General features: G+C 38.8%; 1 protein-coding gene across 3 annotated transcripts in view; it reads right to left on the bottom strand.

The window, feature by feature from the left end:
• The window catches only part of SNX9 (sorting nexin 9), a 130493-nt gene that overhangs the window by 74859 nt on the left and 38087 nt on the right, over positions 1-17547 (bottom strand). For all 3 annotated transcript variants that reach the window (XM_069070309.1, XM_069070310.1, XM_069070308.1), the window contains exon 2: positions 3194-3280. In XM_069070309.1, coding sequence (XP_068926410.1) covers positions 3194-3280 — 87 coding nt within the window. The remainder of the gene's footprint in view (positions 1-3193; positions 3281-17547) is intronic.

The raw sequence follows: 17547 nt of genomic DNA, 5'->3' as shown, positions 1-17547 counted from the left end.
GGTTTTCTTTCTATATTTTCTGTTTCTTCAAGGGGAAAGGGAAGGAAAAAAAGTACTGGATAATAGAAAAAAAATTAATTTTAAAAAATTCAACAATTTGGCTTAATGAGTATACAGCCTTAGACATTTTCTGAAAAATAAGATGAATCTGTTTTATTTCTAAGTGCCAAGTATATAACCACATGCTAAAGGATATTTAGTAGATACCTAATGATGTTTAGTAAATGAATAACCATCAGTTTTTGCTTCAGTAATCCCACTAGGAAACCTGAAAATTTGGGTTAAAATATAACCAAGTAATTTTCAAGGGTATGCCATGATTTTTCCTTAGTTCTCATTCTTGTAGACTTTTCAAAGGCCTTGACACTTCCCCCAACCCTTTCCTTTTTGAAATGCTCTCTTCCTATGTCTTGGCTCTTCTTCTATATCTCTGGCTCCTAGCCATTCTTAAAAGTAACTCATATGCCCCCTTCTCCAGGACAACTAATCAATTTACATTTCTTAACAGCCTATTATATGATCCAGACACAGTAGTAGTAGTTGTGGTTTGTCCTATGCTCCAGAAGATGACCATGACAACAGGGAGATAGTGACATGACTTGCAACGAACTGGATTTAAGTGAGCCAGGGGTGGGCAGTCACCAGCCTCACTTTCTCCTCTCGAGTCATCTGGGTCCAGTGGCCAGAAATCATCAGGATATCTAGAGATTACCCAGGATACAGTGGGAGACCTTGGCCTTTTTAAGCTAAGGTCTTTTCAAGTTCTCACTCTGAGTAAGTCCATTCAGTAAACAGACCTCTTTAAGAAGTGAGTCAAGGGAAAAAAATAAACAAAATTTAGGGGCGGCTAGATGGCACAGTGAATAGAGCACTGGCCCTGGAGTCAGGAGGACCTGCATTCAAATCTGGCCTCAGACATTTAACACTAGCCGTGTGACCTTGGGCAAGTCACTTAACCCCAATTGCCCTGCCTTCTCCCTCCAAAAAACAAAGACAAAGAAAAAAAAAGAAGTGAGTCAAGGGATGGCCCCCTTAATTAAAAAAAAAAAAACTGGGAAGGGAAGACCTCAGGGTTGTGGGCTGAAACAGAAACAATAGCTATTTACATTCATTCGGAGCCTGGAGGGCCCCCAAAATGCCATTAAGTGGTACTTGGGCAGAGACCTATTGTAGTCCAATCAAAGAGATCAAGAGTGAATTAGGTTTAAGACATGATCTTATAGAAAGAAATCTAGCCAGTAAACCCCAAGTTAACTAGGTAGGTTTCAGTCATCAAAATTTACCTTCCTTTGGGCAAAACATCCTCTGGTTAGGGCATGCTACTCCATGAGAGGAGAAAAGAGGAGAGAAGGGGAGGGGAGGACAAGCTGAATTTCCCAACTGGAATTGGCCGGCTGGGTCTCCATTCGGGCAGCTCAGACTACTCACAGGTTGTGATTTGTCCTTTGTTCTTGAAGAATAGCATGACTGTATTTGTGTGCAGAAAACCTATATGTCACAAATGTGCGTCTGTTGGTTTGATGGCCCCTTTTACAGAGAATCTCAGATTTAGAAGTAATATTAGAAACCAACTAGTCCAATTCATATCCCATTCTTTGTTTTCGTAGGTAGTAAATCCTTCTCAACCCCTCTCCCTTTTGGGGGAGAGGAAGACAGGATGAGTAATGAGTGGAGAGAAATTCTTCAAGCTCCTTTACTTCCTCTTCTCTGAGGGAGATTTGTGCATTGTTAACCAGAAAATAATTCCTTGGCTTAGCAGGAAACAATTAGTCTCTCCAGAAGGTCACAGAGGCAAGCGAGCACCTTCATCCCTGACCTTCCTTGCTAGAAGCTGTTATGACTAACTCCACTGGAACACTGATTTAGAGAAGGGCTATGTCTTCAAGTCTGAAGGCTCACTCTCCCCACCTTGCCATCACCTTGACAAGCTCTTTGGCCTTCCTATCCCAAATCCTCCCAATTTCCCTTCCAACAATTTCACTGTCTGGTCTTCTTAATATTCAGCAGCTGGGTAGCACAGTGGATAGAGCACTGGGCTTGGAATCAAGAAGCCTCATGAGTTCTTTTGTCATTACCAACTTCATGAGTTCAAATCTTACTTTAGACACTTACTAGCTATTTGACCACAGGCAGGTAAAACTTCACCCTATTTGCCTCAGTCCCTCATCTGTCAAATGAGCTGGAGAAAGAAATGGCAAATCAAGTCTAATATCTTTGCCAAGAAAACCCCCCAAAAAGAGGTCATGAAGAATCAAGACATGACTTAAATACTCTATTCACTATAAAAGAGGTAGACTTTCAAGGTCTCTGTTGGCTCTTAATCTATGACCCTTTGCTGAAAATGTGAGTAAGCTGGCAATTTATTCTGAAAAGTTATGAGAAATACATTCCACATGATAGGTATTTAAGCAATCTCTATATAATCAACATGAGCAAAGACTACATCTAATACTTATGTTTTACCCAAAGCACTTAGTGGTACTGGGAACACAGTGGTCACCTAATGAATATATACATTCATTTTGCCACTTCTGTTCATGATGTGGTGACTCAGGGTAGAACAGGAGATATGGCCTGAGGAGTACAACTACCCAGAAAGAGCATATTTTTTGATAAGAGAGCCCAAAATAGTTGGCATATGGCAGGCCTATGAAGAGTGAGGTTTTACGTCAAGAGTTCAACTAGTTTTTCCACAGGGGCAAAACCAAGATCTCTCCTGTTCCATTTTGCCTATCTAGAGAATGCAGTTAACTGATTCTGTCACTGATACAGATCTAAAGGAAAAAAAATGAGTGAAATGCCAGTCTTTAGTAAGACATATCTTCTTTCACCTGTTACTTCCATTTCTAAGTGAGGTCCATTTTATAATGGCCTTGAGTAATTCCCTTAGGATAATAAACCAAGAAATTTATAAGCATCGTCTTTTATCATAAAGACATAACACTGTGTCGTGGCGGCAGGGGAAAACACCACTCTGAAAGTCATGAATTCAGTGGTAGTCTCAGCTGTCTTTAGCAGTTACAATCCTGCCTTAAGATTTAGAGAAATAACCGTTTACTTTTGGTCCATTTACCATTACTTCTGAGCAGAGAGAAAAAATATCTTTTTTTGTCTTGAATAATCAATTCTGTTCTACAATAAATCCTATGAAAAGAGCTATTGCTCTGTGACCTCAACTTGGTATATTTCTTACCGGATTTGTAATTGTAATGATCTCCCCTTCAATAACTGTCAATTCATTATTTCCAGGTTCAGCATCAAAATTATACATAACCCGAGCCTGTCAAAATGAGGGTGGGGGAGAAGGGAGAGAAAAGAAAGAAGAAAGGACACATTAGTTTAACTTTGAAACATGACACAGTGTATTCTGTAAATTGATCAGTATGACCAATCATCACTAAGATGATTGGACTGGGGGCGGCTAGGTGGCGCAGTGAGTAGAGTGCCAGTCCCAGAGTCAGGAACCTGAGTTGGGATCCGGCCTCAGACACACACACACACACACACACACACACACACACACACAACCTAGCTATGTGACCTTGGGCAAGTTACTTAACCCCAATTGCCCTCCAAAAAGCAAAAAAAAAAAAAAAAAGAGATGATTGGATTTATTAGTTTGATTCCAAGATGCAGGGGTAAAAATGGAAACTGTGGTACTGACTTAGAGCACTGATGAATGGAGCACTTCCCATACCTAGAATACCACAATCCTTCACCACTGAATTCCAATCTATTCTTTAAAGACCAACATTCTTCTATGAAACCTTCCTTGGTCTTTCCCCAGGGACTTCATGGAGCATCTCACTTGTACAATTTTGGTAGATTTTAAAAAATATGTAATTTTAAATTATATAAATTTTAAAAATTAAATAAAAAAAACCCAACCCTTTTGTAATGCACCACCTTCCTGCATTAGAATGTAAGCTCCTTGAGGGATGATACTGTCTTGCTTGATTATATACTGGTATACAACTCAGTGTCTGGCATACAGAAAAGGCCTTAATAAATGCTTTAACTATATTTCTTTCTTTCTCCATAATTTTCCTGGTTTTGCTTACTTCAATTTGCATCAGTCCAAATTAGTCTTCCAATGTTTCACTTTAATTTTATTCACCTGATACATATTTAAAAATTATTTTGCTAATCATCATTGCCTAGCTGGACAGTAAGAAGCCAAACTTCTTATCTTTTCCTACCATAATACTTAAGAGATGTTTGTTGAGCTGAAATTTAAAAGTAAAGACTTTTTACATGAAACATTTAATTTCCACACTAAGTTAAAACCATTCAAAAAGTACCAAAAACCTCACTGGCTTATAGTTTAAAAAAGAAACCCTTCGCCTCAGAAAATGTATTTTTTAAAAAAACAATCTATCAATGTAACCTCCCACTTACACTGACTTATGAATGACCTTTCAAATAACATTCTTTTTCACTTCTCTGTGTTTTAAGAGAAGAATTAGGGTGAGGTGCTTTTTTAAAAAATAAAATAAAAGTATGCATCTCTAAAATTAAAAATTAGAACTGTTTGCAATACAGATATGTTAGGTGCTTTCCTGATAAGTACAAGTTTAGATAAGCAAGGACGCCCTCTCTCTGGACTATTATTTTACATAGTTCTAGAAATGCCAGTGATAGCAGTGAGACAAAAACAAGAAATCAAATGGCTAAACATCAACCAAGAGAAAACAAACACATCCCCATTTGCAGATGGCATGATGGTTTACTAAGAAAGTCAAAGAATAAATAAGCTAAGAAACTATTTGAAATGATTAATGGCTTCAGCAAAAGAGCAGGACACAAAGTAAGTACACAAAAAAACTCTGCATTTCTATATAGCAGTAGCTATATAATAGTAGCAAAAACCAGGATGAAATGATATTAAGAGAAATCCCATTCAAAACAATGGAAAATGTATAAAATACTTGAGAATCAAACTATTTAAATATATTTAAAACTTATTTAAATAAAATTGTTAAACACTTTCTAGAAATAAAGGAAGATATAAAAGGAGGCACATTCAGGGATCATGTCTGGTCTGTAGGACTAATAAAATAATACTGGCTAAATTAATTGATAAATTTTGTGCTATACAAGCTACCATAGAGTATGGTTATTTTCTACAGCTTGACAAAAAAAAAAAAACAAACCACAATAAAATTTACTTGTACACACAAAAGGAAAATAATGGAGAAAAGTTGAAAGGGGGCATAGTACTTCCAGACCTCAACAATATAAAGTAATAATAATCACTAACAAAAATTATAATAATCATTAAAACTTTTTGCTATTTATTTTTTTAAAATAGAAAAATAAACGTGTGGAACAGAATATATAAGCAATAAGCAAAAACTGAGATCACTAGTACAGCTTTTGATAAAACCAAAAATAAGAATGCTCGAGAAAATAAAAAAAGCAGTCTGGCAGAAAAATATTTAGACCAGCATCTAAATTAAATTCATCAACAAGCATAATTAATTAATCAACAAGAACTTAGTAAGCACTACTTTGTGGCCGGGGCACTTTTGAGATATATAAAGAAAAAAATTAATCTATTCACTCCCTCATAGAGCTTGTACTCTATCAGGGGAGACAACATTTACATAAATAAGGATGTGTGAAATAAATACAAGGTAAATTTGGCAGGAGTGGGCACAGAACAGCAGGATGATCAAGAAAGGCTTCCTATACAAAATGCTGCTTGAGCAGATTTTAAAAGGAAAGATAGGTGTTCTAAAAGGTACAGGTAAGCTTGGAAGTCCATTCCCATTCCACAGGCAGCCAGAACAAAGGCAAGGAGAAGGGAGCTGGAGTAGCAAGAAAGCTAGTTTGGCTGGGTCAAAAGGATACAGGACGGTGGATGAAGTTGGAAAGGCAGGTTGGGACCAAATTCTGGACAGTCTTAAAAACTGACAGAGGGACTTACATTGGATCCTAGAGGTAACAGGCAATCTGATGAGTTAGGAAAAGTCACTTTGGTAGACACATGAAAGATGATTTGTAAAAAGGATAGGTCTGAGGCACGGAGATGAATTAGGAAATTACTCAACTGCCCAGGCAAGAGGTGCTAGGTAAGAAAGGGATAAATAACCTAAATACAAAAGATTATACCATGAAAAGTTCTCTTTATAACTATGGATAGGGGAAAATTAAATTTTTTTAAGATTTAATTTTATTTTTTTAATCATTATTTTTCCTCCATCTTAACTCACCCTAAACAAATGTCTCTGACACTAGATGCAACATTCCATACTCTGTCTCCTTATCTTTGCAACAAAGGAAGGAAAATACATTCCCCCACCCCAGTCTATACTTCGACACATCCTAATACAAATTAATGTGTCCATAGAGTTAGTCTCTAAGACTCAATCCTTTTTTGTCACCTCCTTTTATCCTGCAAGTCCCAGATAGGTATTTTTTGTTTCCTTGAATAGCTGGCACTTCAGCTAGCATGTAATCATTTTTCTTGGTATAATGGATAGAATGCTTGGGCTTGTAGTCAATTTGACTGAGGTTCAAATTATACCTTTTAGACAGAGTTGTGATCATTGCTACCTCCTGCCACTACAGACTGCAAGCTAATCCTTTTCTATTATTTCTTTGTCTACTTCAGAAGTTTCTGACAAGGAAGTATGCCACTGGAAAACAGCCCCTCCCTTAATAGAAGAATTATTAATTGTCCTGCTAAGTTGGATACTCTGGACCTAAACCATTAATGTGGGGCTTTAATTAAATACGTGTGTGTTTATTGGGGGAGCTTTTAATTTTTTCCATTTCTTTTTACAAACATTTAATACATCTCTTTCTCATTGTCCCCTGCCCACAGAACAATTAAAACCAAAACCCAAACTTGAATCCCCACACTGGCCATGGCCAATTACACATACTGCTTTCTTGTATTTTGAGTGCATTACATCTCAGGCCAGAAGTTGGGTGCTGTGATTTATCTTCCATCTTCCGGACTTTTGATTTATCATCACATTAATCAGACTGTGAATCTTTCAAACTTGTTTTTCTCTATCATGCTGTTGTTATTGTGAATGCTGTTCTTCTAGTTCTGCCCAATTCTCTCTCCGCCACACCACAACATGTTCGGTTTCCTTCAGGACTATCATTACGGCACCATAATATTCCATTACATTCACACACCACAATTTGTTTGGCCATCCTGCAGTAGGTGGATGTCTCCTCTCCCCCTTAGTGTCCAGTACGGGGTTACTATGAAGAGAGCTGCTATAAGTCTATGTATGCATTTAATATATAGGTCCTTTTTCTCTTTCTTTGATTTCTTTGCGGTACAGACCCAGGGACAGGGTTACCAGCTTAGAGTCATCCTAGATCCCTGGCAACTTACGGCAAATTTCTCAAGGAAGCAGAGAACCCTTTATTTCATGCTCTCCAATCAGAGGGGAGAGGCAACCTAAGGTGCCAAGTATCAAAACTGAATCAATCACATGATACAATTTCAGGTGATGATTTTACAAGAACAAAAAACACAAAAACCTTCTGCATTCCACAATCTGCGACTGTCTTCCGTTAACTGAAACTTGCCTTTTACAGAAGGCGGTTCTCATCCTGAAGGCTGGCCCTCCCACATCCTCTAAGTGCAGGGAGAATGGGAGAAGGGCTCAAACATGGTCCTCTCTAGTCACTAAGTCTCTGGGGCTTAGTTTCTAAGGGGTTGTACGAGGCAAATCACTTCTGAGGTCACTTCCAGCTCAAAATCGATGATCTATGTTCCTCTGATCCTAGAATTCAAAGGAGTGGCAGCTTCACTAGGGTGGACATTCACTCCCTCCACTGGCAGAGACTGCAACCCTCCTACACCCAGGCTTGAGGAATTGTTCTGTCTTAGAAGGAGAAGCTGCTGAAGCTTAGGTGCAAGTGGAGGAGATTGAAAGAAGCCACGGTCACTTCCATGGTACAATCAGACATTAAAGGTCAACTTTGGTGGAGGTCACAACATTAAAAAGGTTTAAGATTCTATTCAAGGGGCATCTAGGTGGCGCAGTGTATAGAGCACCGGCCCTGGAGTCAGGAGGACCTGAGTTCAAATGCAGCCTCAGCCACTTAACACACTTACTAGCTGTGTGACCTTGGGCAAGTCACTCGACCCCAACTGCCCTTCCTCCCCCTGCAAAAAAAAAAAAAAAGATTCTACTCAAAAGGCAGGAGGGGTCCATTACAAAGACATACCCATTAATTTTTTTTTTCCTTTTCTCAATCTAATAATTGAGTAATGTTCTATAATCACATTATTTTTAGGTACCAATTAATATTGTTCCATGGAATAAATGCTACCTGTTATCACAGGGCACACAGTCACAAAAGGGGTACTGTAAGCCAGGAGTGAGACATGGCTGCCAAAATAGTTTATGTGATTATTGGCTTCACTGAGAGACAGAGGTTCCAGGAATAAAGGAGGTCACAGGCCCACTGTACTTTGCCCCGGTCATATCATACCCAAGCATTCAATGCTGAGTACCATGGTTTGGGAGTGACAGTGCAAAGCTTGAGAGCCCACAGAGGATTGCCTCAACAGCAGTGAAGGCCCTCTATTTCATGCCACATCTCTCCGGAATGATTTTGTATCACTCTCCTTTATCCTTTCTATTTTCCTACCAAAATCCTCTCTTATATGACATACACTTCTGGTCTTTGCACTGGCTTCCCCCATTCTTGGAATACTCTCTGTTTCTGGAACTTACTAGTTACCTTCAAAACCCACCTCAATGGCTACATCCTGTTCCTGCCTTTTTTCTACCCTCCACCACCCTGCCTTCTGCCCCCCAGGTTATTAGTGTTCTCTACCTGGAAACTACTATGTTCTTCCTTCTTAGTACATTTATATTTATTCATCTGTGTATGTTTTCACAATCCCCTCTCCCTAGAATGTAAGTTTAATGAATTTTTTAAGCTCTGAAGCCTGGCACTGTATTTCATATAAGGTGGGCACTTTACAAATGCATCAACTGAATTGGAATACAGAGAAAAATGTTACATTAGAATTAGTTCTTTACCACCACTGTTACATGGCTAATGATTAACGAGAATGGAAATCTCAAATTTCTAAATAAAACGAATTCAACTAACTACAATGTGTTAGCAAAAAAGATATTATTTAAGCACTGGTCAGTCAATAAATATTTATCAAGCGCTTACTATTGGGATACAAAGAAAGGCAGTCCTTGCCATCAGGGATTTCCCATCTAAAAGGGGAGACAAGAGGCATACAACTATGGACAAAACTATATTCAGGATAAATTGTAGGTAAGCGATAGAAGGCACTAAAGGCTATTGGGAAAGGTTTCCTATAGAAAGTAGGATTTTAACTGGGACTTGAAGGAAGACAGGGAAAGCTGGAGGCAAAAATGAGGAGGGGGAACACTCTAGGCTTGGCAGATTTTAGTGAAAATACCCCAAGTTGTCATGAGTAAGACCTAGTGAGGAGGCTGGTGGGACTGGACTGCAGGGTTCAAAGGGATAAGTAAAGTGTAAGAAGAATGGAAAGGGGAGGAGCTTTCAATGTCAAACAGAGAATTTTATATTTGATTCTGGAGGACCATAAGCAAATAGAATTACTTGCCAAGTGAAGAGGAGTGGTAAAGTGAATTGAGCACTGGGCTTGGGGTCAGAAAGACTCATCATCCTGAGCTCAAATCTGGCCTCACACTTACTAGGTGTGTGACCCTGGGTAAGTCACTTACGCCTGTTTGCCTCAGTTCCTCATCTGTAAAATGAGCCAGAGAAGGAAATGGTAAACTGTGCTAGTGTCTCTGCTGAGAAAACATGGGATCAGGCAAGAAGAGTCTGACACAAATAAAATGACTGAACAACAACAACAAATCGCCTCTGGGGTCTTTTCCCAATTCCAATTCTATGGTCGTGTGAGATGTTATAGAAATTCAAAGTACTGGAATACTTGCCTCTCACTCTATACCTTCCTCTGGGAATGAGCTATTCTGTACAAACAAATGTTCCACAAGTTAAAACTTACCACTTTTAAGCACCAACACTTCTTTCTTACTGAGCCATTTAGGACAGAAATCTGTCTATAATGTGTCACACCCTTCCATGCCTTCTTAAAGAGACACTGCAGACTGAGCATGGTTTAACCTTTCCTTGATGACTCAAGGTCATCATTATGAACTCAGAATCATAAAAGGTTAGAATTTTATGGGACCTTAGAAACCATCTAACTTCTTCATTTTACAGATGAAGGGCCTGAGGTCCATGCAATTACTATGAAAATTCACTTGTTTAGAACTGCGGAGGCCCAGAAGGTATGGAATAAATAAAACGTCTCGAAAGGAATGCCTCGTATTTCTGTAACTTCCAAGGAATTAACAATGGCATTCCTCTGGACTGAGATATGTTGGGCTGATTGCTCCTAAAGGGCATCAAAGTACCGAGCTTCTTGGGTTCTTGTGTGTGTGTGTGTGTGTGTGCTGTGTGTGTGTTTAAATCAATACTCTGTTTTGACACAGACATATCCCAAACAATCCCCTTTCCAAAGTACATTACCTGAAAGTTTATCAGCAGTTAAAGGAAAAAAGAGATGTGTCCTTTGACAGACCATATGATACTAACACCGTGACCTTTGTAACTGAAGACAATTGCTTATATGTACTTTTCTTAATCTTATCTCCTCCCTCTTGTGACAAATGGTATTTCTATCAGAAGCGCAACCAGGAAGATATCAAAAGTCACCAACCCATACGCCTGATTTCTCTCCATAAAATCTTCAAGAGAATACACACACACACAGACACACACACACACGTGCATGTGTATGTGTGTGTGTGAGTGTGTGTGTGTGTGTGTCTTTCTCTCTCTTTCTCTCTTTCACAAGCACTTTACAGAGAATGTGTTATAAGGAATATAGTATACCAGACCAAACTAGTATGATGCCTCTAGTTTCCTTTTCGGAGTCAAACACAACTAAATGTTTGGTGCTATGGGTCAGACCACAACTGAAGCACTCATGATATCAGGTTTGGAGCACCACATTTTATTTTATTATGTAATTTTTTTTTTTTTGCTTTTTTGAAGGGGCAGTTGGGGTTAAGTGACTTACCCAAGGTCACACAGCTAGTTTTTGTGTTAAGTGTCTGAGGCTGGATTTGAACTCAGGTCCTCCTGACTCCAGGACTGGTGCTCTATTCACCGCGCCACCTAGCCGCCCTGCATTTTATTATGTTTTAAATTTTAATTTCTTACTCCTTCCCTCCAACCCTGCCCCACCCATTGAAAAGATAAGAAATATGACAGGTATTATTCATATGAAGTCATGCATAGCATTTCTACACTAGCCATGCTGAGGGGGATAAAAGCAATAAAGAAAATAAAGAAAAAAATCTGCACTCAGAGTCCCCCAGTTCTCTTCCTGGAGGTGGGTAGCACTGTTCATCATGAGTCCTCTGGAACTGCCATGGATCACTGCATCAATAAGGAAATAACTCAAACCACAGTATAATAATGTAAACAAGAGTCACAACAAATATTCTTTTGACATATGTCACTATTATAACCCTAAGGTCAAAGGATCATTGACTTGGAACCGGAAGGAACCTTAGAGTCAACTGAATTCAACCTCCCCATTGTATAGATAAGGAACTGAGGACAAGAGAAAGGTTAACTGACTTGCCCAGAGATGTATTTAAGTGTCTAAGCCAGGATATGAGCCCACCTAACTTCAAATATAGTACTCTATCCACTATTCTATGCTGACCAATTTTATTTTAGTTAGAACAAAATTATTTTACCATGTTGTGGGCCAGGGCACTAGGAGACCTGGGGCAGCCTGCCTACCATGACATCACCAATCAGAACTTTTGGGAGCCAGGAAGTTCTGGAACAGATCTAGGGCATCCCTGTCCCTACTGACCTCTACTCAAATGTGGGCCCTTTGGGCAAAAAATATGAGGGTCAAGCTATACAGCTTGAGTAGGGAGCTTCAGAGATCTTCACAGAACCTCCTATCTTCGTGGGACCTGCTTCTATCAAATAAATTAATTATTTTTTCTGAACTCCTAGGCTCCAAATGGTCTATGCCATCAGACGCAGAAACCCTTCCAAGGAGAAATTATCAAGGAAAATTGCCCTGAAGTTCTAGAGGAAGAACGCAAAGAAGAAACAAAAAAATTCACTGATCACCACCTAAAAGAGATCCCAGGAAGAAAATGTACAGGAATATCATAGCCAAGTTTCAAAGCTCCCTGACTAAAGAGAAAATATTGGAAGCAACAAGGAAAAAAGAGGATTAAATATCATGGAGTTACAATAAGGATTACACTAGACTTAGCAGCTACTAATTTGAAGAATCATAGGTCTTGGAATACTATATTCTGTAGAGTAAAAGAGCTGCGGTTATGACCAAGGGTGCCTTACCCACCAAAGTTAAGTATAACCCTAAATGGAAAAAAAAAAAAATTTAACAAATTCAAAGACTTTCAGGTTTTTGTGACAAAAACCCCAGAACTTAAGGGAAAATTTGACATATAACATCCAGGAGAAATATAAGGTAAACATTAAAGATTAATTATAAGGACTCAATAAGGTCAAATTATTTACTTCACATATGTAAAAAATCATCAGTACTCTTATGATTATCATTTGAATAGTTTGAAAGGAAGGTATGGGTTGAGCTGACAGGATGGGGTGATTCTAAAAAAAAAATAAAAACTTATGTAGGGAGAGATAAAAAGGAAAACTTATACAAAAAAGGCATAAAAGGAAAAATTGATACAGAAGAAGCTAATGGGGGGAGGGTGGGTAGTGCTGGAATCTTACTCTATCAGGCATGAGTTAAAGAGGGAATAACAGATACATATTATGTATCTAGAAGGGTATAAAAGTCTTCTAAATTCATAAAGAAAGAAGAGGGTGAAGGGATAGGGTGAAGTGAGAGGGGGTGGGCAGGTGAAGGAACAGGAGGGCAAGGTAGTAGGCAGAAGTAAAGCAAAGGAGTGAGGAGGGATGGGGTAAATACGGTGAGAAGGCCAGTGAGGAAAAATACGAAGGAAGAAAATGTATACTGCTCCAATGAAGTTTCAAGGAAGTTCCTGGGATACAACACAGCAGGGATAAACTACCCGTTTTCAGCCCGTTTTCTTCTTACAGTTAACGGGACTAAGGTTAAACTGCAATCAAACCAGCTAGTGCTATACTTATTTAATCTAAAAGTGGATCCTTACTAGATTCAGTTTCCTTAGATCTGGCCTATAAATCATCTCAAGGGAAGCTGGATGGCACAGTACCATAGAGGGCTGGGGCTGGAATCAGGAAGTCTCATCTTCCTGAGTTCCTATTTGGCCTCAGACACTTACTATGTGTGTGACTCTGAGCAGGTCACTTAACCCTCTGTTCCAGTTTCCTCATCTGTAAAAAATGAGTTCCGGTATCTTTGGTAAGAAAACCCCAAGTGGAGTCAGAGAGAGTGGGCCACAACTGAAAACTGACTGAGCAACAAAATAAATCCTTCTCCAGCTCATTTGACAGATGAAGAAACTGAGGTAAACAGGGCTAAGTGACCTGCCCAGGGTCATATAGTTACTGAATGTCTAAGGCTGAATTTGAACTAGGGTTTTTCTGACTTCCAGTGCCAGCTTTCTATCTACTGTACCACCTAGCTACCTTGTATTTAATCAATAAAATATTTGTTGATTGGTGCCATAACCTTTTTTGTTTAATAACAGAGGAAGAAAATGTAAAAAATATATAGTTTGTAACAAAAAAATCTGACTTCAGAACTGAAGAGCCATAAAAAACACCACCACACATTTGTTTAACAATTTAACGTCCAAAAAGCCCTCTCCTTACAAAATTCTTGTGAGGAAGGTAGGTACTGCAAATAACTCTTATAGTTGCTCTAGATTCATAAAACTAATAAAATATCGAGGTAGATCACAACACTAATACGCTTGTTGGTGGAGTTGTGAACTGATCCAATCAATCTAGAGAACAATTTGAAACCATGCCTTTTATAAAAGGTTATAAAACCATGCACACCCTTTGATCCAGCAATGTAGGTCTGTATCCCAAAGAGATCATACAAATGGGAAAAGGACCCCCCCACACAAAAATATTTAGAACAGCTCTTTTTGTGGTAGCCAAGAATTGGAAACTGAGTCGATGCCCATTAATTGGGGAATGGCTGAACAAGCTGTGAAATATTCTTGTGCTATACGAAATGATGAACAGTATGATTTCAGAAAAACCTGGGAAGACTTAGATGAGCTGATGAAGAGTGAAGTGAGCATAACCAGAACTGTACACAGTAACAATAATACTGAACTGTGAATAGCTTTTCTCAGCAACACAATGATCCAAGACAATCCCAAAGGACTCATGATGAAAAATGCTATCTGCCTCCAGAGAGAGAACTAATAAGATTCTGAACACAGAACAAAGGATACTATTTTTCATTTTATCTGATTCAAGTTTTCTTCCACAAAATGGAAATGTTTTACATGATTATACATGTATATATATATGTATAAGTATATCAGATTACTTACTATCTCAGGGAGAGGGGAAGAAAGGGAGGACAGAGAGAATCTGCAACTCAAAAATTTAAAAACAATGTTGAAAACTGTTTTTACATGTAACTGGGAGGAATATTTTTGAAAATAAACAGCTGGGTCTCAAACCCAAGTCTTCCAATTAAGCCCTTTTACACACATCTCCAATACTCACGACAGACTGACCACAGTAACATATCTCCCAAGCCAACTCTATCAATAGCTCTCAAACCTTTTGTGGGTATGGATATGAGAGTAGGGTGGGAAAGAGGGAAGGAGGAAGACATCAGGCAACAAACAGTATCTCATCTGATCCTCACAACAACCGTAGAGGTAAGTCCTATTATCCCTATCTTGGGAGTTGAGGTAGACACAAGTTAAATGACTTGCTAGTAAGTAACTGAGGTCTGGTTTGAACTAAGGTCTTCCCAATTCCAGGCCCAGCACTCTATCCACTTTGCCACTTAAATTGATGACGAGTTAATGGAGGTGATTTTAAATTGGATAAATAAAGAGTTCACTTTAGGTTTTATGACAGTAATCGTATAGTCTGTTTTTAATAGCACAGAACCTCTTTCACATAAAAGCAGTTTAAAAATCCACACAAAATCTTCTGATATGCTGTATTATGTCACTACAAATTTTAAAGCATCATTTGGCTCACGCTGAAAATCTTACACTTTCCATATGCACTCCTTTCTTACTACAGCTCACAAGCTGTTTTTCTGAATAAGAGGCAACATAGCAGTGTACAGAGAGCTCTGAGTTTGCAGAAGACTCTGATATTTACTTCCTATGTGACCTTGGGCAAGCCAGTTGACTCTGGATTTCAGTTCTCATCTGAAAAATGGGGATAATGTTTGTACAATTCACCAACCAAGATAGCTGTGGGGAAAGTGCTTTGTAAATCACAGTGCACTCTCTGAAATGTGAGCTAATACTAAACAGACTTCTTAGATTATCTATCTGTTGAAGGAGGAGATGCTTGGAAAATGACTGGTACCTGAAAACATTCACAAAATAAAAGGTAACATAAGTGTCACTAAGGTACCACTTAATTTTATGACCGTCTTAAAGAAGGGAAACTGCTAAAGAGATAATTTCAACTGTTCAACCAACATGGCCCTAATAAGTCTCAAGGATAGGTAAGAGGAAATCAACCTGTAACTTTTTTTTAAGGGCAATTGGGGTTAAGTGACTTGCCCAAGGTCACATGGCTAGTTTTTGTGTTAAGTGTCTGAGGCCGAATTTGAACTCAGGTCCTTCTGACTCTTGGGCCGGTGCTCTATTCACTGCACCACCTAGCCACCCCCACCCTATAACTTTTTAAAAACTATTATAATTGTGTTATATGTGTAGGAAGGAAAAAAAACCCCACCAATGTCACTTTAATGGGTCCAGGAATTATTAAGCTGATTAAATTTAGCATTACATGAATCATGCCTCGAAAATGACTCATTTTTTTTGTCTGTACTCTGTGGACACAGAAAAATTAAAGAAAGGGTGCTATGTACAAAACATAGTCTAATTGCTTTTTCTACGCATGACATGCAGATACAGTATGAAAATACATGAGGAAGGAAATCCGAATAGTGAGCTGGAAAACATGCAACTGTGGTTGCTATGGATAACCTCTTCCTGAACAGAAGGAGAACATCACAGGAGAAATACATATAGAAGTTTGAATCACAAGGTCAAAGAGTACAGAAGGATTTTCCTGCTCTGACCACCAAGGAAGGGAGGTGGGAGAGTTAAAGCTACTCTCTAGAATTTCCTTGCTCTGACAATGGTTAGTAAAAGGGCCTAACACAAAGCCACATCAAAGCCAGAATCAAGTCAAAATCAACACAGTTTAGCACACTACCTATAGGAGGGAGCCAGGGTTAAGTTTGCAAGTGAGGCCTAAGTGAAAACCAAAGTTTGGATAAGCAGTGGTCAGATCAGTTTACTCAACAGTAATTTCTTTACCTTTTGTTCTATGGCATAAGCTCAAACTGCACAAACCTCTTTAGTACCAGCACCCAGTGTTACCTTAACCTTTGGATAACTGTTTACTGCTCTAAATTTGGTTACTAAGTCAAGGCAAGGAGATTTGAATGAAAAAAAAAAAAGAAAAAAGTTATGGTAGGTATCTGGCAAGCTGTGGAATCTAGGAGTTCTCCTAATTCAGAAAGTCTGCAATTGATGTAAAGGCAGAGACTGTTATGGCTTTTTATTAAAAGCATCTGATCTTGGAAGCTGATCAAATAACTTAAGCCTGTGCTAGACTTGGGAGTCAGGAGGCAAGGATTTTAATTCTATTTTCTGCCACTAACTTCCGAAGTAGCTTCTGACATTTGACCTCTCTAGGCCTCTACTTCCTTGTCTCAATGGGGTAGCAGAACTGCAAACATCTTCTTCAGCTCAAATATGCTGATTCAATGTTTATCTGTCCTTTAGTTGTTTTTTTTAACAATCTTCACAACCTGGTAGAAGGTGAGCCCTTAGCTGGACCTACTATCCTAGAAAGTAAATACTGAGGGTAACCAAAAATAGTTAGCAGAGAGTATGTCAGGAAAGTAGAGACAGCTATTTTATCAGAGGCATTTCCGGACGGAGCCTGCTTATGACTATTCAAGTCCCCTCCCCCACCCCAAAAGACATGACTTGGTAAAAGCAGGGACCACCTAATGTTCCTGAAAGGGAATTCTAGTGACGGCTACAACATCCAAACCAATAGATATATTACTTAAGTATTTAAAACAGGAACACTTTAGACAGAGCAACAAAAGAATCATAACAGGATCATAGATTCTGTACTGAAAGGGACACTGGAAGACATCTAGCCCAATCCCTTCCTTTAATAGTTGAGGAAAATAAGGCCCAGAGAAGCTGGGACACACATGCTGTAAAAAGCAGACGGGATCTGGATTCAGTTTATCTCCAAAACTGGCATGTTTTCTACTATCCCACCCCTAACTAAAATACATTTAAGAAGGAAAAGTTCATATTTGATGGGCACTTTTTAAAAAAGGCATTTTAG

This window comes from Petaurus breviceps, unplaced genomic scaffold (genome assembly GCF_028583685.1).
Source record: "Petaurus breviceps papuanus isolate PSGF00001 unplaced genomic scaffold, PetGlider_PUasm1.0 90808, whole genome shotgun sequence".
In the NCBI taxonomy this organism is placed as follows: Eukaryota; Metazoa; Chordata; class Mammalia; order Diprotodontia; family Petauridae; genus Petaurus; species Petaurus breviceps.
Note: the sequence above shows the minus strand (reverse complement) of the source record. Positions and strands in the feature narration are given on the sequence as shown.